This window comes from Marmota marmota, unplaced genomic scaffold (assembly GCF_001458135.2).
Source record: "Marmota marmota marmota unplaced genomic scaffold, marMar, whole genome shotgun sequence".
NCBI classification, from domain to species: domain Eukaryota; kingdom Metazoa; phylum Chordata; class Mammalia; order Rodentia; family Sciuridae; genus Marmota; species Marmota marmota.
In genome coordinates, this window is record NW_025999945.1 from 5,510,261 (window position 1) to 5,537,340 (window position 27,080).

At 49.1% G+C, this 27,080-nt stretch overlaps 1 protein-coding gene across 1 annotated transcript; it reads left to right on the forward strand.

The window, feature by feature from the left end:
• Positions 1–17,330: 17,330 nt before the first annotated feature.
• On the forward strand, positions 17,331–26,032 carry Opn4 (opsin 4). The gene is made up of 10 exons (XM_048801781.1): positions 17,331–17,703; positions 18,742–18,915; positions 19,429–19,433; positions 20,165–20,298; positions 20,648–20,851; positions 21,461–21,632; positions 21,973–22,128; positions 23,416–23,523; positions 24,439–24,619; positions 25,733–26,032. Exons 1-10 carry the CDS (start codon positions 17,563–17,565, stop codon positions 26,030–26,032), a joined length of 1,575 nt encoding a protein of 524 aa, XP_048657738.1. The 5' UTR covers positions 17,331–17,562.
• The last annotated feature ends 1,048 nt before the right edge of the window (positions 26,033–27,080 follow it).

Below are 27,080 nucleotides of genomic sequence, written 5' to 3' on the forward strand. Positions count from 1 at the left end.
GAAGCTGATTTTGGAACATGTTTTACACTGGTACATTTGACAAACCATCACCAAAATATCTTGGAAGGTAGATAATCAACTTAATACCTTTGTAGCTCCAAGAGAAGAGACTAAAAAATAAAATATTAGTAGCGTGTGTTGGTTAATACAGGTGGCATATGGAAAGATACTTCAAGAAAGAGAAGTACTCAGAAAATAATGGATTAATATGCAAGCCAACATGGAAGGGAATAGAGAAAGTATAGAAATTCAGGAATTTATCAGATTAGAAGTGGCAAAGAGGTCTAATCACCACTTGATAAAATAAAATTAAGAGGAATTTTAAGCAACAACAACAAAAAAACCCCTATTTTAAATAAGGCTTTAAGCAAGGGTCCAGTCAGGAGTATTCCTGTCACATCCAACATTAAAATCTCTGAGTGGACTGAGGTGTCACCTAGTATGTCTTCTCAATGGGTGAAATGGCTCAGCAAGGAGATCATAGAGATGTTGCTCTCTGTATTAGCTTTCTAGGGCTGTCATAACAAAGTACCACAGAATGAGTGGCTTAAGCAACAGAAAGTTATTGTCTCATGGTACTGGAAACTGGAAGTTGAAGTGTTGGCAGGGTTGGTTTCTTCTGAGGCCTCTCTCTTGGCTTGTAGACAACCACCTTCTCACTCATCTTCATGTTCTTTCCTTTGTTGTCTGCATCCTAATCTCCTAATGAGGACACTAGTCATTGCATTTGAGCCTACCTCAATTAACCAATTTAATCTTAAATATCTCTTTAAAGACCCTGTCTACAAATACAGTCACATTCTGAGGTACTGAGAGTCAGAACTTCAACATGTGGGTATAAGGAGGCATAATTCTGCCTACAACACTCTCCTCCCAAGTTTGATGGGATCCAGGTACCTGGAATTAAATAGTTTGATGGGATCCAGGTACCTGGAATTAAATAGATAGACAGATAGAAATGTGTTTTTAAAAGAACTGTGTATATACTCTAGCAAATGAAGCTGATTGGAATTTACATAGTTCAGAGGTCAGTTATGTTTCTGAGATGATTGTACTAACAAAGAAATCAAGAGCCTGGATACAATTTAAAATTCTCCTTAGGCCTCTGGCTTTCTATAAACAGGAAACAAGCTCCAAACACTGCTTAGCCTCCAAAGAGTGCAGACTCTGCAATGACTCCCTCAGATAGCTCCAAGAAGGATAACAGAAAAGCACAGATCCACCCCTAGAAGATGGAGTCAGGGACAACACAAACAGTGAGTTGGGGACTTCTAGAGATCAGAACAGCTGTCTAATTCAAGGAATATTCCCTACTTGCAAAGCGACATGACTTCACAATATCTTGCCATGGGCCAGTATCAGCTCTGTATCTTCACGGATTTCCTTTTGAATGGAGTGTCTTTGTGACTAACCTGTCATTGTTCCACCATTATCATTTAGATATGTAAGGGCAGCTCATTTGTCTTTTTAGTTCACAGCTCTTTAGACCAAGACAAATCTATACCCAGTCCTTGTTCTCCAAATATTCCAACCCTCTCCACTTCTAGGCATGTAGTGAAAGCGTAGCCAGCTCTCAACAAACATGACCTTGAATGGGGAACAAACTTTTTTTACTGTGGTAAGCCACTAAGATTTGGAGATTTTGTGATAAGAGCATAAGCTAATCTGTCCTAATATATGAGTTACTTATCTATGTTGTCTCAGGTCACTGTGATGAATTAACCACATACATATCTGGTGTTCAGAAAATGTCTGATTATCTTACTGACACTGCTCTCTTTTGTGTTTTGTGTCTGGTGATTAAGTGCCTACCATCTAGCTTCTACCATCTTTGGGCCAGGAACCCACTTCAGTTGTATCATCTCCCTTTACCATTCTCAGCAAAGACAGTGTAGATAGTAGAGCAACATCAAAACTCTTGGGCTTATAGCAAAGAATTTCTTAAGGCACTAACGGAAGGATAGTCACCTGGGTCTCCTCAGGACCCACAGCTCCAAGACATACAGAAAACTAATAGCAAAAACAAATCTTTTCTTATCCATAATTACTTTAAATGTAAATTAATTAAAATATCCAAAAGTCATAGATGCACCAAATGGATTAAAAAAAAAAACATGACTCAATTACATCCTGTTAACAAGAGACTCACTTTAGATCCAAAGACACAAATAGATTGAAAGTAAAAGGATGGAGAAAGAGTCAGGCTTTGGTTGCTCACGCCTGTAATCCCAGTGGCTCAGGAGGCTGAGGCAGTAGGACCATGAGTTCAAAGCCACCCTTAGCAATGGTGAGGCACTAAGCAACGCAGTGAGACCCTGTCTCTAAATAAAACACAAAATAGGGCTGGGGATGTGGCTCAGTGGTTGAGTGTTCCTAAGATCAATCCCTGGTACCCCTGCCCTCCAAAATAAATAAATAAATAAAAAGGATGGAAAAAGATATTCCATGAAACTAGTAACTAAAAGATTACTGGGAAGGTTATACTCTAATAAGACAAAATAGAATAAGTCAAAAACTGCTACAAGAGACAGAGAGAGAGAGAGAGAGAGAGAGAGAGAGAGAGAGAGAACATTATTTATTGATAAAATAAAAAGATATAATAATTATGAACATGTGCACCAAACTTCAGATATTGAAAATATATAAAGCAAACACCAAGGGAAAAATTGAGGGGAAAACATAGACAGTTCTACAATAATTGTAGAAATATTATATCCCACTTTCAATAATGTATACCACAATCAGAGAGGAGATCAATAAGGAAACAGGAGACTTAAACAACACGGCAGTGGACTAAATGTTTATGTTTCCTCAAAATTTGTGTCTTGAAATTCAAACCCCATGGTGAAAATATTAGGAGATGGGGACTTTGGGAGGTGGCTAGGTCATTAGGTGGCAATAGTTATGCTAAAGCCCTTCTCTGCTAATTCCAACATCTATATCCTTTGTTGATCTGCTTCAGGTTGATGGCTAGAATTTTTTTTTTGTCTTCTGAATATTGTGGTTGATACAATATAAAGACCACAGCCTGTGGTGGAGACCACGCCCACCTAGTGCTCTGCTCGTCCACCACCAGTCCCTGCAGCCCATTGCAAGTCCCTTACCTCCAGTCCTGGAGCTTGTCCCTGTTGAGATGCATGCAGCTGCAGACCCACTTAGCCTCTATGCATATTGTTGGTTTACTGGGTTGGCTTATGGAGCTGTGAGTTATGGGACAGTAGGCAAGGAGTGCCCCTGGCTAGCTGGCCTGCATGCTGTAGCCTATACCCAAGATGCACTACAGTGGCTTTAGAATACAGCTCCCCTGGGGCTCACTGGCAGGGGGCTGTACTGAAGGTAATACACACTCATATGTACAAGTGGAGAGACAAGCAGGGAGGCCACCTGAAAACACAGGAACTGGAAGATAGGAGTTGGTGAATCAATTCTTCTTCTTTCCTCCTCCAAGGCAGACTTCTTGGAGTAGTAGTGGTTCATACAGCCCCTCCGAAGAGTTCTTAGGAGTCTGAGCCACACACTGTTATTGCAGAACTGTGGCCAGCTCAGTCACACCCTCCTTTATACCTTCCTTCTCTCTTTGTCTGACTCATACCTGCTTCTCTAGGATTCACTTCCCCCCAAAAGTATTAGCATCTAAGCTTTGGCCTCAGACTCTATTTTCTAGGGAATCCAAGCTGAGATAAAACCCAGTCTTCACGCTTAAAACAAAACAAAGCAAAAAACTCCTGTGACATGAGTTTGACTCAACACACAATTTCCCAGCACCTTTTCCTGTTTGCTGGGTGCAGTGGTTAGCACAGTCGGCGGGGTCCTTATCCCCAGAGCCCTCAGGAATGGTAAAGGCACCAAGGGGGTCAAGGTGGACAAAAATCCCATTGTATAAAAAGCAGGGAAAGGCAAATTCTAGAAGACTTAGGCTTTTTTTGTCTCTTGCTAGAAAATTCTAAAATACTGTGAGCCCTGAGCAAGGAAACAGAAAGTAGATTCATTAGAAATATCATGTCAGATATATTGATCCAATTTCTGTTTCCATCACAGAATATTTGTGTATAATGAAAAGACGTTTATTTAGCTTACAGTTTTAGAGACTGAAAGTCCAAGATTGGGCATCCTCATCAGTTCAGCCTCTGGTAAGGGCCTTCTGGCTGCATCACATCATGTTAGGAGTAGAAGTGAGAGTTTATTCACTTGGTGAGACAGGAAGCAAGAGGGATTGAGGGGCCAGGTTTATTCTTTTTATAACAACTCACTCTTGCAGGAGTTAACTCCCTCCACAAGACCAGCATTAATCCCTTCCGAGGGTGAATGTTCCTTGTACTATGCACACTTCTTACAGGTTCTACCACCTCAACACTGCTACACTGGGGTCCCAGCTTCTAACACATGAATCTTCTGGGGGCATATCCAAACCAGAACACCAGATAACCTCCTTCCTTCCTGGAAGCTTACTAGAGTGGACAGGCAGGGGCAGTGTGCAAAGTGAGTACCCAGGTTGCAACGATCATCTGAATACATAAGCCAAAGGCTTCTCTGGAGCTTATGGGTCAGCTTAATCACATAAGCTGAGGACAGGACACTCTGATGGACCCTCAAGGTGAGACAAAATTGGAACCTAAACCAGTGGCAGAGAAGGGGATCTGCCTCTCTCCAGAGAGCTGAGCTGGGGAGTCCACCTACATTGATTTCTGACCTTCTTTTCCACTCTGGGAATCTGCAACTCACTGAGTCCCAGTTGCCTTTTGGGGGAATTTCATTCAGTTTCTTGCTAAATGCATTGAACATTTTGGTGGTCTGTCAGGGTCCAGTGGCCCCCTTTACCAGTCCCATGCATCTATCCCTTTTGGAGGCTTTGCTTCTGGAGTTTGTCATGTTAGGGTTCCCTTGCTCCTGGGGCTGTGGAATGAACTGGGAAGGCCTGGTTTATGTGCTGTCCTAGGAGTTCCAAGAACTCCTAGGAAGGAAAGTGTGGCTCCCTTACATTGAGGCTGGGTCAACCTCCAAGGGTAATTAACACTTCAGAATTTCCAGCAATATCAGACTGAGGCTGGGACTTTGCTTGATATTATACCCTTTTCCCCTTCCATACTCTGCTTCCCCTGACTCCCAGGTCTGATTGAACCCTCCCACCCTGACATTTTGGTGTCTTTGAATTTGAAGTCCCAGAAATTCTGATTGAAAAGTGGCAAGAGTGGTGGGCTCTCTATAAGCTGGGGAAAAAATGCCCGGCTCCTGGGGCTTCAGGCAGGCAGGCTGAGGGCCAGACCCAGTACCCAGCAAGGCCTAGCGAGGGTCCATAGCAGCACCAGCTGCTATGGTTCCTTGCTTGTAAACTTGCAAGGCACAGGCAAGAGGGCAAAGGGGAGTCATTCCTGAGCCTCTCCCAGGTCAGCTCCACCCAAATGCTTCACTGGGTCCAGGTCTTGTCATGAGCCAGCTCTGAGCACAGGACGATTACAGCCAAAACCAAGACCAGGGCTGAGTGGGGAGGGAGAGAGGAAGGTGACCTCTGATGGGAGAGATGCCAGCAAGAACTGAGATAGCTTTCCATGAGGGACACACATGCTCAGATGAGCGCCCCTGCCCTTCTCAGGGGTGTCTGAGGCCTGGCTCTATAGGAAGCATCATCCTTTTGCCAGTATCCTCCTCAAAGCCCCCAGCTCCTGCAGATGCTGACTGTGTGTCATCCGCAGGCACTAGACTGAGGACAAAGTCTGCCCCTGTGGTGAGTGAGGCTTACAAATAGGCTACCTGGATTCCAGCCTCTCTTGGACACTAACCAGAAGCAGGGCCAGAAAAACATAAGATGGAAAAAATGCAGCTCAGCTCTCTTCCATGGAATTGAAAACTGAATACAGGGATTCCAGGTCTGGGTTCTTTCTCATGAGGAACCATAACCTCTGTGCTGCAAGTCTGAACATCAGAAATCTAAGCCCAGGAAAACTCCTATTCAGGCCTGGGTTGCTGGGGAGAAGGGACTGAAGCTCCAATGTTGCTTATTGGTTAGTCTTGGAAATAGGAAGGAGCCTGGTGCACTTAAAAATCTTTAAAGTTTTCAGGCTCATGTCCTGGAAAATAAAAATTTAAAAAAGTGTTTTGTTTCCAGTCCCTGGATGGAGGCAGTTTGATCTAGTTTGGGCTTTTCTGTTCAGTACAATCCAGTCTGCTGCTGAACCCCATGTGGCCGTGTTGAATGGAGGGGCCAAGGCATGAGGGAACCTGAGAAGGGTACCACCCTTACAGCAGGGGCCACATCCCAGAATCCCACTTCAGACACTCTAGGTAAATAAACTTCAAGAAGGACCAACTTTAATGCACAAAGATATTTATGGAGAGTCTTCCAGGTGGGGGATTGCCATAGGCAATGAAAACCTCCTCATAGACATTGTCTCTCCCAGGAGCCAACCCAGTGAGCTCCAAAATGAATACAGTAATAAAAACCTAGACTATTGATTAATTAACCAATGTCAGAAGAAAGAGCAGAATACAGATACCATAACAAAGACTGGAACTGCATCAGGCTGGCAATTTTGTGCATTATTACCAACTCCTGCCCCCACCCCTGTCCTCTCAGCCTAAAGTCAAGAAGAAGGAACATAAAATACACAGACTCATGTTGTCTAAGAGCAAAAACCACACTGGGGATTTCTGGGTAAAGATGGCAAATGGAACACACATATCTAATTTTGTTCTCTCTCCAAAACTTCCACTGAGATCACAGTAAATGAGCAGCTTAACAACACATATCTCCAATGGTGAGGAGAACACAGAGGAAATAATACCAACAAACATCTAGAATATAGAAGTGGGTGGATGAATAGAAACTGACTCAGTAGCCCCCCAAAAGCCAAGTCCTAAACTTGCAGTGGGAACAACCACACATGGACTGCAATAATAAGATGTTGAGGCAGGATCCTTCCAAGGTGGAAATGGTGAAGGGAAGAGGGAGATCCACAGGGAGGGTTGCTGGGTGCTGTTTAAGAAGGAGGTAGGTCCCTCAGTGTCTTCCCAACTCTGTATTGCTGTCTTTCCATCAAAGCAGAAGATGGGAGGGTCTTCTCTGAGGAGGGCAAAACAGGAGGGCAAAGGGGGTATGGAGGTACTGAACTGAGATGATAGGGTAAATGAATATGCTGAGACACTTCTCTCTCAGCAACCCAATCCTTCATTCACCTTCTCTCCAGGAAAACTGGCATCAGGAGTCCCCCAACAAATAACCCAGCCAGATAATCCTATGAAGACATAGGGATGGGAGAGTCATTAGATGCCAGCCCCATGGGAGGAAAATTACCTGCAAGTCCCCTGCTGGGTTCAGATAGGGTGGGACCCAAGGGCAAGTTTGCACTCCACTTGTGTGTGTGTGTGTGTGTGTGTGTGTGTGGAGGGTGGGGTGGGAGTTCAGCTCGATGACATTCCTTCCAGAATATCAGGACCTCTAAGCCTCTTGGCTCCTGATTTGGGGATTTAGCTGACAACAGGAAAAATCCTTTTCTCCATATTCCAAACAAGATTTGGCAGCATAAGCTTTTTATTTATAAACATAGAGATAAGTAGCAGAAGAGATAATGAAGGGTTGAAAGTGGCTGCTTCCAGGAGGTAGAATTGTAAAGCAGGAAGAACGAGTCAGGGAACTGGCTTTCATATAAGCCTTTCAGTGCTATTTTATTTCTAAAGGATGTGCTTATATCAATTAGATCACACAAAAGCTACAAAACAAATCCAGGAATTCACTTCCCCAGACCAGACACACCTCTCTCTCTCTCCTCCCTCTCTTTCCTCCACCCCCACCCCCTCTTCAATTCCATCCAGGTGACTCGTCCCTACCCCCTGCTGGAGAAGCAGAGTCCCCTGTGGAACACAAGAGAAGGGGTGGACAAGTGTCTGCCCTCCTCAATGCTGGCATGAATTCTTGGCTTCTGGCCCTTCGGAGAAGCTAGAGAAGCCACAAAGTTTTGCCAACAAAAGTAGGATTCCAAGAATCTTTTCAGTGGCAGGTGAAAGCTGGGGCTTCTGGTGGGAAACATAGTCTCCTGAAGTGGGTAGAGCAGATACACAGGCTGAACTGGGCATTCTGTCCTCTGGCGCTTGATTTTAGGGCCCAGCTCTGGGCTTCTGTCCCTCCCCCCCCCTTTTTTTTTGAGAGAGAGAGAGAGAGAGAGAGAGAGAGAGAATTTTTTTAATATTTATTTTTTAGTTCTCGGTGGACACAACATCTTTATTTTATTTTTATGTGGTGCTGAGGATTGAACCCAGTGCCCCGCGCATGCCAGGCGAGTGCGTTACCACTTGAGCCACATCCCCAGCCCCTCTGTTCCCTTTGTGGCAGATGTGAAAGGCAGCCCCAGGCATTAGAAGTCACCCTACACCTTGGTAACCACCTCTTGGTCTCTGTCTCCACTGCCATGCTCTGCCTGGCTCTCCCAGGAAGGCTCAGTGGCTCCCTGTCCCTCTAGTGGGACACTACCACAAGCATAGCTCACCCTCAGACAGGGGCAGCTGCAGCAGACTAGGGACCTCTGGTCTCTGGGAGGCTCACACCTATCAAAGTTTCCCCACCCACACAGGGGTGTTGTTCAGCTCTGTGGACTTCAAGGGATCAAAGTTGATGTCAAGAAATGAGAAAGCACACATTGCAACTGGACAAGAGGGCTCAGGAATAAGGGTGAAGACCCTTGTGGAGTAGGCAGGTCTTGTCAGACTGAGGTGGGCATCAAGGACCCAGCCTGTAGGGATGGGAGCCTGGTGCAGGCAAATTCTTCCAGCAGAAGGGGCAGTTTTGAAGATCCCCAGTCAGCCTATGGGGTGACTCAGAGGAGACTCCCTCTAGCTCCCTGTCAGGGGCCTGAATCCAGACCTTGGTCCTGAGAAGCTACAGGTCAGAGAAGGTGGGAAAGTCTGCTCCCAGGCCCAGCTGCCAGGCAGCAGCAACATCTAGAGCAGAGCTGGGGCTGGGAGCTGGGACCTGCAGTGTGTGAGAGAGCTGGTGAGCATACGCTGTGAGTGCAGCTGTGTGGATGGCAGCAGGGGCACAGAGTGCAGTTCAGGTGCAGATTACTTTGTGTTAAGCAGCATTTTAAAAAGTTCCGCTGCCCAGGTCACAACTGGGCCAACTAACTTAGTCTCCAAGAGTAGACTCCAGGTTCCATCATTTCTTAAACTGCAAGGTAATCACCTGGAGGGGGTACGGTACTGTTCAAACACTGCAGCCCCAGCTGTTGTGCTTGGATCTGCAGTGTTCCCCACAAAGCCCAGGGGTTGAAACCCTCCAGTGAGAAAGGGTCTTTTAGGCAATGATTGTTTCCTGAGGGTTCTGACCTCATCAGTGGATTAATGTATTTGATGGATAACTGGATGATTACGGGGAGGCAGGAATTAGTTGGAGGAAATAGGTCACTGAGACATGCCCTGGAAGGGGTTTATCTTGTCCCTGGACCCCTCCTCCTCCTCCCCCTCCCCCCCCTCCTCCTTTTCCTCCTCCTCCTCTTCTTCTTCTTCTTCTTCTTCTTCTTCTTCTTCTTCTTCTTCTTCTTCTTCTTCTCTCTCTCTCCTCTCTCTCTCTCTCTCTCTCTCTCTCTCTCTCTCTCTCTCTCTCTTTCTCAGTTGAGCAGCCTTCCTCTGCCATGCTTTTCCTTCCTGATGTTTCTACTTTGGAGCCAGCCAACCAAGAATTTAATCCTCTGAAATCATGAGCCAAAATAATTTTTTCCTCTTCTCAGTTGTTCTTGTTAGTTATTTTGGTCACAGCTCTGAAAAGCTGACTAATTCCAGGGGAGACCAGGATCTTGCTTCCTGCCTCAGCAGCCCCTGTAAGCTGGGAACCAGGACTGAGTCAGGCATCAGGAGAGTATTCACATACTTTCCCACAGAGCCCTTAGAAGTCCTGGGAGGCTTAGTGACAGGTATATGTTCTGAGAAGTGTGTTGTTGAGTGATAGCATCATGGTGCTAACATCACAGAGTGTATTTACACCAATTAAGATGGCTATGATGTCACCAGATGATATACTTTTATGGGACCACCATCTCATATGCACTCCCTCGTTGACCCAAATGTCATGTTGCACAGTGTACGGCAGTATTTTCATTCTTTGCCTCACTTTCAGAGATGTGAGTTTCTTTATCACTATCCAGATCATTGTAGCAGATAGGGAAAGTGGAATGCTGGCTGAGGTCAACCTGACCATGCCAGGCCTGATGGAAGATCGAGTTTATACTGTTTATAGCTTTGGGATTTTGCCTGCAAACTGACATGTCTACATGTCTATAGTCACATCAAAATATAAAGCCAAAGCTGGGTGTGGTAGAGCAAGCCTGTATCCCAGTGACTCAGAAGGCTGAGGCAGGTGATTGCAGGTTGACCTCTGCAATTTAGTAAGACTCTGTCTCAAAATAAAAAATAAAACTGGGATGTAGCTCAGTAACAAAGCACCTATGAGTCCAATCCCCAGTACCACACACACACAAAATAACAACATCAGCAGCAGCAGCAGCAGCATCGTCATGGAGCTGTGATTGTGGCTCAGTGGTAGAGCACTTGCCTAGCATGTGTGAGGCACGTGGGTTCAATTCGCAGCACCGAATATAAATAAATGAATAAAATAAAGGTCCGTCAATATCTAAAAAAAATTATTTTTAAATAATAATAATGAGAATGATGATATACAAAATTATCTTGGCATGTAGCTCAGTAGTAGAGCGCCTCCAGTTTCAATCTCTAATACTGAAAAAAAAAAAAAAGATAAAGCCAACTCTACTGCAGTTTCCATTCAGAACTCTCTGGTACCACTCAAGCCAGGCTAAGATAAATGAGAGCTATGGGGTGGCCATAGACCCTGGCACACATTTCTATGCCAGAATTGCTTTTAACTGAGAACATCTCAGGGGCTCTCTATAGATTTCCATCCTGCTCCACTTGTCTTTGATACCCCATTTCTTTTAGCCATCAAAAAATCGCTCTGGGATGTCATAACTCAAAATGGGTGACTTCCTCCCTCTCTCCTCTCCTTAGACAAATGCCCCACTTTGTAGGAAATGATTTGGACACTTGGTTATGATCAGCTAAAGCACGTTGAGAAAGAACATTGCTTTTTCCCCAAGTTCCAGTCTGTTACTAAAAGGTCAGTAACCACATAATCTCTGGGTGTAGAAGACTGCTGAATATGCCAGAATGCTCTGTGTTGTAAACAAGGAAATGTCAGAGACCCTAAGGAATGAGTTTCATTCTTTAAATCCGGTAGCAAGCAGATTGCTTTTGATGGGTGCTGGGTGTGCCCCAGGTATGTGAAATACAGGACCACACACGTGGTGGGTTTTTCCACATGTTTTCTTGGGTGTGTGGTCAATTTTCAAGTGAAAAGTTTGTTTTCTGGGTCTTACTCATGTTTTCCCTTGACTTTCTTTGTCTGAATCCCTTTGCTTTGCCTCTCTCTCACCTAAACCCCTCACAGAAGCCTCTGGCTAAGGAAAAAATGGCTGCTTTCTGAAGCACCCTTCCTGATTATACATGGAGCTCACCTAGGGCCGCCACTGTGTCTGACACCAGCCCAGGGTGTGGCACATGCTGTAGGTGTCTAATGAACATGTGGTACTCACAGGGGATGACCTTGGAATCCCCCCAGGGTGGAATTGCTGTGACAACACACACGAACTGGGAGGACCCGCATCGGGGACAGGCCTGAGTGCTCAGGGACAGTGACCCAGACCAGGTACATGGGCACCATCAGGAGGTGCTGAGGTGCTCTGTGGGAATAAGAAGCAGTCTCACAGGCTGTCACATTCTCTTCCCCTCATGGAGGTTGTAGCTTTCCCCTACTTTCACCATTTGGTTGACACAGGCTGCTCAGAAGAGAATTCAGTGGGAGCACCACAGAGTGGGGAGTAAAGGGTGGGGGGAGATACAGAGGGAAGGGAAGGGAAGAGGAGGGCCACAGGACTTTCGATTTCCTTGAGGCATTAGCAGAACCCCTTGGTTACTTGACTGGCTCCCATGGGCAGGCGGACCCTGGGGAGGAGTTGTGGGGATGGCATCCCTAGGCCCAGGGCAGGACAAAGTACAGAGCTTCAGGCATTCTATGGCATAAGCAGCACACAGCTAAGGATTTTCTGAGTCTCTGCATTTCTAGCCCCTCTCCCCAGGCCACAAGGAGGAGGTTTCCATTCTGATGGGATTTACCAGATTTCAGGTAAGGTGGAGTCCCAGGTGAGCAGCTGGCCAGGTGCCTTCAGGGCTGTGCCTATTAAGACATTCAATATTCCCCTGGCAATAGCTTCTGAGAATTTCCCAGGAGCCTCTGTGGTAACTAGATAGCCTCTGCCAGCCCCAGGATGAGGAAGCGAACCCCCAGAAGAGAACAGGATAGCATGGAATTGGCTTTACAGTGCCACTGGCTGGGCTGGGCCAGAGGGCAGAGAGACCTGCCGCTTTGGATGCTGGGTCCCATGGCCAGAAATACAGATCCACAGGGTCCAGGAGCCTCTTGACCCCCTGGCTTTTCTATCCATTTTTCTTGTGAGGGCTTCCAGGACTTATCTACAGAGAACAGGAATTTGTGGTCTCAGAAGGCCTATGAGTAAGGTCAGCAACAGGCTCCATAGACAGTGTTGATGATGGCTGGCTGATTCCATTTCCCCAAAGTGCGTATCTGCCGAGGGCCCACTGTTGAACCGTTTCTAATTTCTGTCTCATCTAACATTAAATAACACTCTCTGTGTCCCCACTGCCTGCCCCCTGCCCAGCCTTCAATTCTCTGCCCCTGGCAGCTCTTAGGACTCCTGCTTTCTATACCCCTGAGGATGAGGGACCTGAAAAGCTTTTCCCACCTCCAGTGGCACCCTCAAAGTGTGAAGAGCAGACATCAGTCACTGCAGAGCTGTGGCGAGGGACCTGGATTCCACAGTACACATTCAGCCCCTGATGACCCTGGTATAGCAGGTGGCAGTAGGAGTGAGAGGACAAGTGTAATTGACCATAGATGTCTAGGCCAGGCTGAGCAGGAGGGTGGTTTGGGCTGATCCAGGGACACCACAGAGTCTGGGTAGGCAGAGAACCAGTCCCACCATCCCTTCAGGTCTCAGGCTATCACTCCAAGAGAGCCCCCGGCCAACAGTGGGAAGTCAAGGAGCAGGAGCATCCCCAGATGAGCTGCAGGTCATGGAGAGGAGGACCACACTTTCTACTGGCTACAGAGGCAGATGTTTGGTGGTTGGAGGGAGTGACACTTGCCGGGGAGGGGAAGCAACTGCCCATTTGCTCCATCGTCCTTCCCCAGTTCTGCTTTCCATCACAGGGAACCACATCTCTCAAGACTCTATGGCTTCCAGGTGGGATTGGCACCTGCAAAAGATAGGAAATAAGAGGAAAGAACAGAGAGGAATCCATATTCCACTCACCATGGTACTGCTCCAGCAGCTGTGTCCCGACTTGTGAGTACCTTCTTTCTGGGGCACTTTGCCAACAGTCCCAGCCTCTGGGATCTGGGGACACCCCTTTCTTCTGTAGTCCTCCTTGCCTTGGGCAAGGCAGTGCATCCTATTATCACTAATCTCCAGGTGCGCCCTCCGATCAGCATTTCCACCACCTGTCATCACCCTGAAGTCCTCTCAAAAGTCTAGAACAGCACCTTCCGCCCATGTAATGTGGGAATTGGACCACCTGAATCAGTAGATCTGGGGAGTCTGCATTTCCAAAAAGCTCCAGGTGACACTGAAGTGACCAGTCCTTGGATGACACTTTGAGATGTAAGGACCAAGGAGGTTTTGATTTTCCTGATACAACAGTCACTCTGCTAGGCAGTGTGTACTGCCTAGGTTACAAAAGTGTACAAAACAGACCTGTCTGCAGTTAAAGAAGAGAGACTGACATACTTGCAAATGACATGGATGATAAGTGCTCTAAAAGACAGGGAGGAGTATGCGAACAGCCTGGGTCCTCAGGACATCTTCCTCGAGGACCTTGATGAGGCATGTTTGAACTGAGACCTAGAACATGGATGGGTGTTTTATTCAGATTTTTATTTCCCACTGTGACCACAAGACCTGACAAGAGCAATTTTAGAGGAAGAAAAATTATTTAGGGCTCACGGTTTCATAGGTCTCAATCCACAGATAACTGGCTCCATTGCTTTGGGTCCAAGATTGAGGCAGAACATCATGGGGGACGACTATGGTGAAAGAAGGAAGCTGACCTCAAGAAGAAGGACAAAATAAGCCCCAAAGGTACACCTCAGCTACCCACCTCCAGCCATACCCTACCTGTCTATGGTCATCAGCCAATTAATCCATTCAAGCAGATTAATGCACTGATTAGGTTAAGGCCCTTCTAGCCCAATCATTGTATCTCTAAATTTTCTTGCATTGTACCACACATGAGCTTTGGGGGGACACCTCACATCTAAACCATAACAGTAAGGTTTTGGGAGTAGCATGTGAGCAGCAGCTAGGTGACCAGAGGGACAGTGTGCTGTACTTGTCCAAGAGGAGGCCAGCCTGGTTGCCAGGCACCACAGTAAGCAGATTCAATGGCTGCCCCTGACCTGCACTCCCCATGTGATCAGGCCCCCCCTCCCCCACAGCTTACATCCATCTTCCAGTAATGTCCCCAGGTACTGGCAGCTGATGCTTTCAGGCACCTCCCTGCCCAGCTGGCAGACACACCCAGTCTGCCTGGCGCCTGAGCTTGGCTGTTGAGTCCCCCCCAGACAAAACTACTCTGGAGCATCATTAGAAAAGGCAGTAGTAAGAGGCAGGTCCTTGCATCTATACACAGCCCTGTGGTGTGACAGCAGCCTAGCCACTCACACAGTCACTGAGAGAGGGACAACATGCTGCTTTTTGCCATCTATTCATGCTTTTGTCTCCCCAATAAAACTCACTTTTTTTTTTTCTTGAGATGGGATCTCGCTACATTACCCAAGCTGGTCTTGAACTCATGAGCTCAAAGGATCCTCCTACGTCAACCTCTTATGTAGCTGGGACTACAGATGCATGCCACCAGGACAGTTAAAACCCACTTCTTATCCCTTTATAAGGTAATGTTGTAGAACTTTCCTTTATCCCCTTCATTTCATTAGCTCTAATTCAGAAGTCATCAAAGGGTTAAGCCTAGGTTTATCTGATTGGAATTGATTTTTCTAAGACTTTTAGGGCTATGGCATGAGGAATGCGATGTAAGAAGAAGTACAAGAGAAAAGTGGGGAGCCAGGAAGGCCAGGGGTCTCTGGGGCTAGAAAGCACCAGGAACCAGCAGCTGGCATTGAGCATGGAGAACAGCCTGCCCTGTGGGACTGGTCCAGGGAGAGGGAGAGCAGGTTACCTCTGGAGGAGTGGACTGTAGCTAGGGTGGGAACTGTGAGGGCTTGAGGACCTCTCCCAATTATACCTGTGCTGAGATTCTTAAATGGCACAGGCCCATGGAACTGTCAACAGGGCAGCCAGGAGGGACTGTAAGAGGCTGGGTCTCACACTGAGCCAAGTATAAGGAGAGTTCCAAGAGGTAGCATGGAGAAAAGAGGTGCTCAGGGGAAGGGAGCACAGCTGTGTTCCTGGGAGAGTAGGAGCTGCCTAGTCCAAGGAGGGCTGCCTAGTCCAAGGAGGGCTGTAGAAGGTCAGTGGTCCCCCACCTCAGGCCATGGTTTGTAGTCAGGACAGCCTGGGCAGTGGTGGCCACAAGGGACTATTGGAGGTGGAGACTGCTTTCCTGGCTGAGTTAGACAGCAGGCTCTGGGCAGGAGATCTTCTGGGAGGGTGTGGGGTGCAGAGGGTCATGGTAGGGGACTCTCCCTAAAGGGATAGGAGTATGAGGGGACCTCAGTTTTGCCTGTGAGAGCTGCTGTGCATCCATTATGGAGAAAGGTCACTATCAAAGGAACTGTGGGCTTCTGAAGGCCCATGTGTGGGGCATTCAATTCAATTGAAGTGTTGCTTTGAGGCCTCTGGTGCCTCCGGGTATGTGGACTCCTTCCTCACTCATCCACAGGACAAACATATTTTCCCTGTACCACCCTCAAACCCCTGTGCCAGCTACATCACCAGCATTCTTTCTTAATTTGCAGTATATAAACAGGACTTTGTGGGACTTTGTGTCAACTCAGAATTTGCTCCCAGCTGAGAGGAGTTGTTAAATCCACATTCAAAAGCATGGCATGTCCACTTAGAGCTTAAAGACAGAAAGCAAAGCCAGTCTTCAGCCTTATCCACCACCACCCAGGGGAGCTTCTGTGAGCTTGAAATGGAAAGGCCTGAGGAACAAATTCATCTGAGCTGCTGGTTGGGGAGCTGAGTGAGGGTGTTCCACCCTCTATCCCAAATCTTGGGCTCTAGAACAACTGTTTGTAAATATGGGGGGACTCCCAGAAGAGGAGTTGATATATCTTTCCATTCCAGTGGCCCACAAATCTCACTGTACCTCAGGACCCAGTCCCCAAGTAGAATGTACCTGGAAGCCCAGCAGACCATGCCCCGTCAGCCTCTCTGGAACACGGGCTGAGCAGGCTGCCCTGGAGACAATGTGCTCAGATTATAGGAGAGGGGCCCATCACTTTCAGCTCCTGCTGCCTCCTCCAAGGGGGCAAAGAGCAGGCTGGGATACCCATCACTACCTCTGACAGGCAGTAGACTAGGCTTGTAGGCCTGGGTGAATTCTCTGGTTTCTTTTATCTAATTTTGTGTGTTTATTTTTACTTTTATACTTCAATTAAAATATTTATAGATATATTAAAAAAACTATAAACATAAAATGTCTCATGATCTGCTCTCACCCTGACCATACTAATCTCATCTCATCCTTAGTTTCTTTGTCTGTGGATGGGGTAAGCAGTCTTGGCTCTGTGCATGGTGGTTGTGAAGATGCCATGGGCCAGATTTTGGGATAGGGCCACATCCAGGTTCACCGTCCCACAGACATCCATGGGGTTCCTGGGATGGCAGAGGCTGTTCGTTTTTTTTTTAGTTATAGGTGGACACAATATCTTTATTTTATTTTTATGTGGTGCTGAGGTTTGAACCCAGTGCCTCATGCATGCTAGGTGAGCACTCTACATCTGAACCACAACCCCAGCCCCAGAGGCTATTCTTGATGAGCTCAGGGAAGAAAGAAGGCAGGACATATTTAGAGGGGAAGACAAAGTCTTGTGCCAGTGTCCCAGAGCAGAGCTTAGCAATGTCCCCTGAAGCATGTACACAATCACACATACCCTTTCTCTCAGGCATACACACATTCATTTCTGCCATCATCAGACCCTGGTGGATAGACACCCAGGGACCTGCATCTGAAGGAGCCAGAAGCAAGCAGCAACTGAGCATGTGCAGCCCCCAGCACTGCTACTTAAAATGGGGAGGGACCCTGTGGCTGTGAGTGGCTGAATCTGTGATACTCATTTCTTTGCACTTCGCTGGACACTGAGCAGCCCCCAGAGCAGCTCTGGCTGTGCCGGCACTGAATGCGGGAGGAGCCAGCAGGTGGAACACGCAGCAGTGCCAAGGATGGAGGAAAGCTAGGAGGCTGGGCACCACTAAAGTTCTAGCTCCCCATGCCCTTGACTTCTCTGTGAGATCAAACAAGGACCTCAGGATGAACACTACTTCAGGGTCAGTCTCACCAGGCCCAGGCCAGGAGCCCACTTTGGGGGCCACCTCAGCTCCACCCAGCATGTGGGACAGCAACCAGAGCAGTGTCTCCAGCCTGGCCCAGCTTCTACCTGCCAGCCCTACGGTAAGCCCGAGGAGCTTGTGCATGCACAGAGCCTTCCCTCCCCACTTCCTACACCTCCTCAAGTGTTTTGACAGGGATATAGGAAAGGTCTGAGTTCTGCTGTGGGACTTTGGTCAGGTCACCAGACCTCTCTGAGCTTGTCCTACACAAATTGGCTGAGAGGAGGGTACAATGTTCTCTCCTGCAGAGAGCATTAAAGAAACACAAAAGGGGCTGGGGTTGTGACTCAGTGGTAGAACGTTTGCCTACCATGTGTGAGGCACTGGGTTTGATTCTCAGCACTGATTATAAGTAAATAAAATACAGGTTAATTGACAACTAAAAAGAAAAAGAACCACAAAGGCCAACCCTGACCTGCTTGTGGCTTGTATCCTCTTCTTCCAGAAGTTGGCCAGATGCCCTGTGGAGCTTTTCAGAGGGGAAGGCATATCCGGGGCCTCAGGATTTGTTCAGGCTACAGTGGAATGTTGGGCAGGAGAGAGAGCAGATCAATCTTCTTCCTGGAAAGGGAATGGATAGGAGAGGTTTTTAAATTCTTTGTACTAAATTCAGAGGGTAATGACCTCCCTGCTGTGACTCTGGGAGACCCACTCCATCTTTGCAAAGGAAATTCCTTCCCCTTCTCTCTTGCCAGGCATCAAGATCAGCCCTACCCAGCTATGGTATGAGGGAATGCAACTTCTCCTTTGAACCTTGATAGCGGTGCCCCTTCATCTGGGAGGGACAACCTAGGAGATGGCTCTGCCTTCTTAAGGTCATCCAAGTCATATCCCTGATTATCGGGCACCTGTCTGTCTGACCAGTCTCCAACAAGTTGCCTAAGCCCACACACAGAAGCCTCACACCTATGGGTTCAGGTTTAGGAAGAACCGCATTTCCATTCCAATTTTGGCCACTAGCTGGCTGTATGGACAAGTGGCTTTGCCATTCTGTACCTCAATTTTTCTACCTGCCCTTCTGGGAACCCTCTTCCTTTTCAGAGACATTTGAAGGTGATGGGAGATAATGTGTGACCTTCATTTCTCTGTCTCTTCATAGGCAACTGGGGCTCAGACTGCTGCCCGGATCCCCTTCCCCACAGTTGATGTTCCAGATCATGCTCACTATACCCTGGGCACGGTGATCCTGCTGGTGGGGCTCACGGGGATGATGGGCAATCTGACAGTCATCTATACGTTCTGCAGGTACCTGATTGGTGGAACTGGATCCAGGGCAAGAAGGGTGACCAGAACACAAGGACCAGAACATTGCCCAGCTCTGCCCAGGGTGCTGTTGAGGCTAGCTGGGGGGCCACGGCCAAGCCTTCAATGATCTCAGGTTCCAGGCTTCAATCTTTAAGCTCAGAAAAGGGGGAAAATTAGTCCAAGTAAACTTGAATGGCATATGTCAATTGGGCCCCAGGAATGTCATCTGTTACCCCTAGAATATTGGGTGTCTGACCACTCTGCCCTGCTTTCAGATCACCTCTGCCATCCTGCCCCAGGGGACATCCTCAAGAGCAGCCTTGGGCACAGGATGCTGAGTCCTCAAGCCACTTGGCAACCACCATAGGCTTCTCTCAACCTGTCCTGCTGGCAGGCCAGTGGAGAAGTGAACACAAATAGTCAGTCCCTGACTCCCCACCAACTTATAAAAGGACAGAGAAAGCCATTTATCCCCTTTGACCTCATTTTTTATTATTATCTGTAAATGGAGTTGTGACTTCCTCCATGGTGTCCAATGAAGATGAAGTAGGTTTGTGTTTGTGCATTGCCCTGCAAAGGAGTCTTTGAATCCTGACTGTGCACTTACTGAATGTCATGATTGGGAGCAAGTCACTTCATGAGTTAGGGCCTCAGTGCTCTCCTCTGGAAAATGGGAATCATGATGCATTCCTCAGTGGTAGATGCAAAGACAGATGGTGTCAGGAGACAAGGTTTGTGAAGGTGGCTGGCCTGGGTTCACAGTCCTCTGCCCTTTACCATCATGAGGATGAGAGCAACAGAGACAGCTGTACCCAGCAAGGCCTGGGCCAGGCAGGACATTGGAAGAAGGACAAGGAGGGAGCATGAGTTCATGGAAGGCATGGGAGGAGGAGCCTGGGAAGAAGCCACTGGGGAGACCAGGGCCTGGAGAGGGTTGTCTAAGGAGAAACTGTGAGTCACACAGAGGGAATCCAGAGGCTGAGAAGAGGAAATGGATGTGACCTGAGAACTGGCCTCCCCTGGGCGATACAGGAGTTTTTGGAGAGAAGTTCTGAGGGAGCTGCCTTGGGGTCCCTCTCAGCTGGCACTGAGGGGTCAACTGCTCCTCAGACGGTGCCTGTTGGACAGAGGGCTAGGAGTGTGGCCCAGCAGCACGGCCTGTCTGCATGTACGTGTGTGTGTGTGTGTGTGTGTGTGTGTAGTTGAGGGGTGATGGAAGCTCCTCACAACTCTGGAGGTATTAGGAAACACCCCCTAACCACTTCCAACCCTCACAGGAGCAGAAGCCTCCGGACACCTGCCAACATGTTTATTATCAACCTCGCTGTAAGTGACTTCCTCATGTCCTCCACCCAGGCCCCCATCTTCTTCGCCAGCAGTCTCTATAAGCGGTGGCTCTTTGGGGAGGCAGGTAGACACCTGGGGCTCCCTTTGGCTGGAGGGAGGGGGAGGGGTTTGGCATGGGGTTGCCCACTGGGGAGAGTGACCCAGAAGAGGCGATTCCATTCCTCCTGGGTAAAGAGTGAGCAGCTGCCCTCAATTCCATGAGTGAGTGAGAAGGGAAGATCAGGTTCTAGTCCTGAGTCCTCTGCCAGCCTCAGTCAGATGTGGATGGTAGACAGGGTGGAGAAGGCTCAGGCCTGGTTTCCTGAGAGGTCGGAGAAGGAGCCAAGTTCATCCCATCCCCAATGCCTCCCTCCACTTGGGTACCTGATTGAATCCCTCCCCCAAGAACTTAGGGAAGAGGGCTGTGCCCACAGGTTGTGAGTTCTATGCCTTCTGTGGGGCTCTCTTTGGCATCTCCTCTATGATAACCCTGACGGCCATCGCCTTGGACCGCTACCTGGTGATCACACGCCCCCTGGCTACCATTGGGATGGCATCCAAGAAGAGGGCAGCATTTTTCCTGCTGGGTGTCTGGTTCTATGCCCTGGCCTGGAGTCTGCCACCCTTTTTTGGCTGGAGTAAGTGTTCTGGTAGAATTTGGGGAGGGGCAGATAGACTGGGAGAGGGGCTAAAGGGAGGTGGGTAAACTTGGGTCAATCAACTGACAGGGGGGACCCAGGGACCTCCTGAGCCCCAAGTCAGATGGGCATTCAGGGGCATCAATCACTAGCAGCAGGGGAGACTGAGGGCACTCTGTTAGGGGCCAGAGGATCACCTGGACAGTCTGTCCCCAAATTCAGGTGTTCTTGAATGTGTAATACCAAGTTTGCAGTGAGTCAGACTAGGCAGGGACTGGAGTGCGAACCTCAGTGGGCAGGAGGGTAAGCAGTAAGGCTCTAGCCCTTGTGGGACAGAGATCAGTGAGCATGACCCTGGAACTGGAGTGAGGCCTCTGCTACAGTCTAGCAAAAATGAGCAGCTGTGGGCTTTGGGCTTTGCCAGCTGTCCCCTGAGCTGGTACCCCTGCCAGAATCACCTTGGGAAGGTCCCTCCACATCCCCCAATTGCCACAGGCTTCCTCACTGCACTGGACAGGGTAGAGGCCCAAATATCACATATGAAGCCCCTGATGGACAAGGAGTCTAGGCAGTGCCACTGAGGAGGCTGAGCACCTGTCCCGCTCACAGGCGCCTATGTGCCTGAGGGGCTGCTGACATCCTGCTCCTGGGACTACATGACCTTCACGCCCTCTGTGCGTGCCTACACCATGCTGCTCGTCTGCTTCGTGTTCTTCCTACCCCTGTTTGTCATCATCTACTGCTACATCTTCATCTTCAGGGCCATCCGGGAGACAGGCCGGTAAGTGACAGCTAACAGAGACCCTGCCCCACCCTCCCGAGTAGTCCCAGCTACAGGTATGCTAACGTGTGCTTATTGGGTGGGGGCACCTAGAAAAAACTCCAGAGACAAGGTTTATGAGGAGGGGATTTTAGGCATGTCTGAGGGGGTAGAGAAGGTTCTACCCCAGGTAGAACCTCAAAAAGGCTGGTGAGAATCAGGGTAATGAGAATTTTCTGGAAGGGATAACCCCCTTCCAAGTGCCCCAGGGATGGTCCAGGGAAGCTCCTGACAGCATTCATGATTCTAGTACTCACTGCAACTGGAATGGGGTCAGTTCAAGAATACACACCCTTCCCAGGGCCTGTGAGGGCTGTGGCGAGTCCCCACGACGGCGGCGGCAGTGGCAGAGGATGCAGAGTGAGTGGAAGGTGGCCAAGATCGCGCTGCTGGTCATCCTTCTCTTCATAGTCTCCTGGGCCCCCTACTCCACTGTGGCCCTGGTGGCCTTTGCTGGGTGAGCAGGAGCTAAGGGGTTGGGGCAGGGGTTGAAGGTGTGGGAAGGGAAAGGGACCCCTGGATGGCTTCTCCCTTCAAGCCCAGCCTGAGCCAGCCATCCTCACACCCTAAGTCCAGCCTCCAAGTCTTATTCTTTTCCCAACCAAGGGACTCTACCCAGCTCCAAGGCATATGTTGGAGGAACTCTGGGCCACCTCTAGATTCAGCCAGAGGGCCTGCCAATCCCCTTGGGAACATGCAGCTCTCCTTGAGCTTCTGGTCTCCTCTACCTGGGCTGTGGGCATCCTACTTGAATCCCTAAGAGGTGCCCTATAGTCCTTTTTAACTAGAGTCTGGGACTTTAGCATCTATAGTAGCATGAGTATAGGCTAGACTTCAGAAACACTTTTGTGACATGGAGAGTTATGAAACCTTGGAAGTGTTCATCTATGGACCTTCTTGTGTATGGATGGCCTGGTCCCTTCGAAGAGCCTACTGTGAGTTTCTCTAAGAAAGACAGGAGAGCCAGGTGTAAGGGTGCATGCCTGTAATCCCAGTAGCTCAGGAGGCTGAGTCAGGAGAATCGCAAGTTCAAAGCCAGCCTCAGCAACTTAGAGAGGCCCTAAGCAACTTAGTGAGACCCTGTCTCAAACTAAAAATTTTTTTTTTTTTAAGAAAGGGCTGGGGGGCTGGGGTTGTAGCTCAGTGGTAGAGAGCTTGCTTAGCACACGTGAGGCCCTAGGTTCGATCCTCAGCACCACATAAAAATAAATAAATAAAAATAAAGATATTGTGTCCATCTACAACTAAAAAAAATATTTTAAAAAGAAAAAGAAAGGGCTGGAGATCTAACTCAGTGTTTAAGTGCCCCTAGGTTCAATCCCCAGAACAAAAAAAAAAAAAAAAAAAGGAGGAGCAGGAACAGAAGGAGGAGGAGGAAAGATAGGAGAGCAAGTGGGCATCAGGGTGAGGCTGGGGTATGGGAAGAGCTGTGTAGATGGGTCAATGGAAAGCACCAGGAGATATTGTCAGCAGCACAGGCTCTAAGATAGTGGGACTTGGTGAATCATCCCCAGCTAACCCTGGCATATCTTTCTCCCAGAGACCCATCCTCAACCATCCCTACTAGCTTCCCCCCTGTCCACTTTAGTCCAGAATTCTCCCTGATACAGGGCTGACCCAGCTGTATTGGTTTGGGGTGGGCTGGGGTTTGGGCCTTGGCAAGATCTGACTCAGAGGAAGAAGACTGATGGGGGAAAACCAACTGGGGAGAAGGATGGAGGGCCACATATCTTCTCTGTCCTAGGTATGCGCACCTCCTGACTCCCTACATGAGCTCAGTGCCAGCCGTTATTGCCAAGGCCTCTGCCATCCACAACCCCATCATTTATGCTATCATCCACCCCAAGTACAGGTATGGCCCTTCTCCAGGCCTCCAGGGCCCCACCTATGGGCATGGAAGGCCTGGGCCTGCAGATGCAGCCGAAGTCTGTCATCTGTCTTGTCTCTTGTATGTACTTTCGGTGGGGGCCGTGAGCTGCCAGGAGCAGACAACAACAGTGGGTGGGGTCTGGAGTTGGTATGACCCTCTCCTATCTCAGTTTCCAAGAGGGCTGTTTGGAGGAATATCAAGTCTTCTTGGGCAGTGTCCAATCCTAATTAGGGGGTTGAGCTTACCTCATTGGAGCTGGGTCATAAGGCATCTAGGATGGCAACTCAACATTGCTGTCCCTGTTAAGACAAGACCCCAGACACAAGTGCCTTAAGAGAACCAAGCAGGGAGCACTTGGCTTCACCTCAAGAGCTCTGGCAGGGTCTTTGGGGCGGTGGTGGCCAGTTCATACTCTGCTATGAGCAATGAGGCACCTTTTCTATGGGACTTTCAGTGTTTCTTTTAGCCTGGAAGTTTCTATCACACAGCTCCCTCTGAAAAAGTGAACTGCAAGACCCAACTGGTCCATCCTAAGCACTCAGGAGTGTCCCTGATCCCCACTTTCGGAGATATGGCTTAAGCCAGCCACATGTGGGCTGGAACCAACATTCACCTGAATGAACCTGTTACTCTAAGTCTCTCTTTCCACACCTACCACCCCACAGTCTGTCTATCCATCCCACCATTCTGTAAGCCCACTGGTCTCCTTCTCCCAGCCTCTGTCTGCCTCATCATTCAGCTTCTGTCTGTCCATCTTCATTGCCTCCCATGACTCCCAGTGACTGCCTGTCTGTTCCCATCACCCAGCATCTGTTTATCCACCAACCTTAGCCATGTTTCAGTCTGTCTGTCCTTCCCTTACCTCTTGTGTCCCTAACCAGATGTGTGGCCCTGCAGGATGGCCATCTCCCAGAACCTGCCCTTCCTGAAGAAGCTGCTAGGTGTGTCCAGCCAGCATGGCCGCCCATCCCTCAGCTACCGCTCTACCCACCGCTCCACTCTGATCAGCCATGCCTCCGAAGTCAGCTGGATCTCTGGACAGAGGCGCCAGGAGTCCCTGGGCTCTGAGAGTGAGGTGGTAAGGATGCTGAACACTAGCTGGCTGGCACCTTACCATCCCTTCCTCTACCAGCCCTAGGGCTCTGGGAAGGCCACATGCCCTGGCAGAGCTGCCACTGAGACTGAGAGACCTCCAGTACATCATCTTCCAAGATAGGCAGGGTCACTGGGGCCAGGGAAGGGATGGGCTGACCTGAGTTGTCTTGGCAGCAAGTCTAGTCTGAACACTGGTCTTCCAACTCCAAGAGGTCTCTTTTTCCATGCTGTCAAGACTGAAAAGATTAGTATTTGGGGCTCTAAATAGGCATCTAGAGACAAAGCCAGCTCAGAGGCCTCATTCCTCAGCATTAAGTCCCCTCACCCTGGGCACCTTGAAGAGCCACAGGAAAGGGAAGGAGGAGCATTGGCCGTGGAGTCAGGGAACTGACCTGGAGATTGAGCTTACCTCATCCTCGCGATGTGAGCCTGGGCCAGTCCCTCACCCCTCTGAGCCTCTGCATCCTCCCTGGAAAGGGTGAATAGTCTTTCTATTCACAGTGACTAGAAGATTGTGGTGTGCCCATATCTGGGTGCTGATTCGACGGTTAATGTTGGTCTTTGGAGCCTCCAGCCCATCAGCCCTCCCCAGGGCCTGGATCTGTGGGAGCCCTAAATGTTGCCAGGAGAGCTCCCCAAGGCTCTAGCCAGGTTCCTCCATCCTTCTCCTCCAGGGCCCACTGTGGCTCTCACCAAGAACTGCTATGGACAGACTAGATGGACAGTGATCTCCCTCCACTGTCCCATCTTTGAGGGTCTCTATTAAGGAGATGAAGGAGGAGTTGTCAGAGTCCCTTCCCTGAACCATTGTAATGAAGAATAAATAAGTCTAATTTATTAACAGAGGCCTAGACCCTCATGAAGACCACCCATCCACCCCAAAATCTGAACACCAACATGCTTGGGAAGGTGTGTGTGTGTAAGTGCGTGCCAGCACACGCCCACACTTAGCACAGGCACACGTAGTTTGCTATCAATATGTGTAGATATGTTTGAATATGTGTGGGGAAGGTCAAGAAGAACCTGAGAGGAACAGGGGAGGGACAAGATGCAGAGTGTCCTTCTCACCTCACAGTTGCTCTCCCACTTCCCCCAGGGCTGGACAGACACGGAGGCAGCAGCTGCATGGGGGGCTGCCCAGCAAATGAATGGATGGTCTCTCTGTGGTCAGATCCTGGAGGATGAGGAAGCCACAGCCCCTTCCAGGTCCCAAGGACAGGAAGCGGAGACTTTCAGGAAGGTGATTGGGTATAGTACCTGCCAATCTGTAAAGATGTGGGAAGTAGAGACAAGTGAATGGCCTGGAAGGGGGATTTGTTCTTATGGGCAGGGCCAATGCCCTGTGGGAATCACCCACCCCTACCCCATACACCCCAGTTTTCCCCTTGCCTGCTAGGGGGTCTCCGTGACTCCAGGACTTCCTGAGCAGGGTCTGTATGGTCTGTGACTATTCTTGGGTGTGTCTGGGTAACTGTCTATGTACACATTTAGCAGGCGGTGCTGTTGGCTATGTAGTGCCATGACAGACATATGCACACGTGTATATGAATGCATATATCCATGAAGGTATGTGGTCTGCAGCCGGCAGAGCACAACTTGTGCATATGTGTGACCATGTGCCCAGCATATGCTTTCTGTCACTGTGACACCTCAGGATACACAACTGAACGTGTCCCCATGTGTCTTCTGTGTTTGCGTGTGACTGAGTGTGGATGGTATGCATCTCTCTGTGTGATTTCAAGACTGGACATACCTGGGGGGAGAGGCTACAAGCTGTGTATGTGCTCACCACAAACGCCCTGAGATCAGGATGTCACCCAGAATACTTGTGGCTATTAAAAGAAGGCCAGCTGTCAGCCCAAGTGCCTATGGAACGGAATGTCGATGGCGATTAGAGAAGGCCATATTCTGGAACGTTGGAAATTCCGTTTGCACAGGCGCCCTGGGCAGCCCCTCCTCCCTCAGCTGACAGCTCCCTGCCCTGCCCTTCTCTCACCCCCTTCTCTCAACCCACCAGTTGACTCCTGGGCACTCTCGGGCTTCTCTAATCAGTCCAAGACCTCAGATGCATTCCTGCCTGCCTTTCTCATGTGGCTTCTCTATGTGATTATGAGAGGGGAGCCCAGGGCTACTCTCTGCAGTTGGGGAGCCCCTGTCTTTCCCAGCACTCTCCTGAGAAGTACCCCACCCTGTTATAGAGCTCAAGCACTGTGTATAACCATGGAGACAGAACAAAAGCCTAGCAGTGACCCCCAGGCTGGCCAGGCAGTAATGAAAGACACAGTTCCCATCCTGGGTGGAGACTGGGCTGGGCTGGGGCGCTGGGCACGGAGAGCTGGCCATCAGCAGTCACCAAACACGCGTGATAAGTGCTGCCATGGAGTTATGAGCACGCAGTGTGCTGAGAGCAGAGACAGGTCCCTGAGGCTCCCCAGGGAAGGTGA

What these genes read in the sequence shown, in the direction of transcription:
- Opn4 (XM_048801781.1), top strand. Translation starts at nt 17,563, where the DNA reads ATGAACACTACTTCAGGGTCAGTCTCACCAGGCCCAGGCCAGGAGCCC. An exon ending in GTGGCTCTTTGGGGAGGCAG is followed by an intron (nt 20,299 to 20,647) that starts GTAGACACCTGG and finishes CTGTGCCCACAG; the next exon opens with GTTGTGAGTTCTATGCCTTC. An exon ending in GCCACCCTTTTTTGGCTGGA is followed by an intron (nt 20,852 to 21,460) that starts GTAAGTGTTCTG and finishes TCCCGCTCACAG; the next exon opens with GCGCCTATGTGCCTGAGGGG.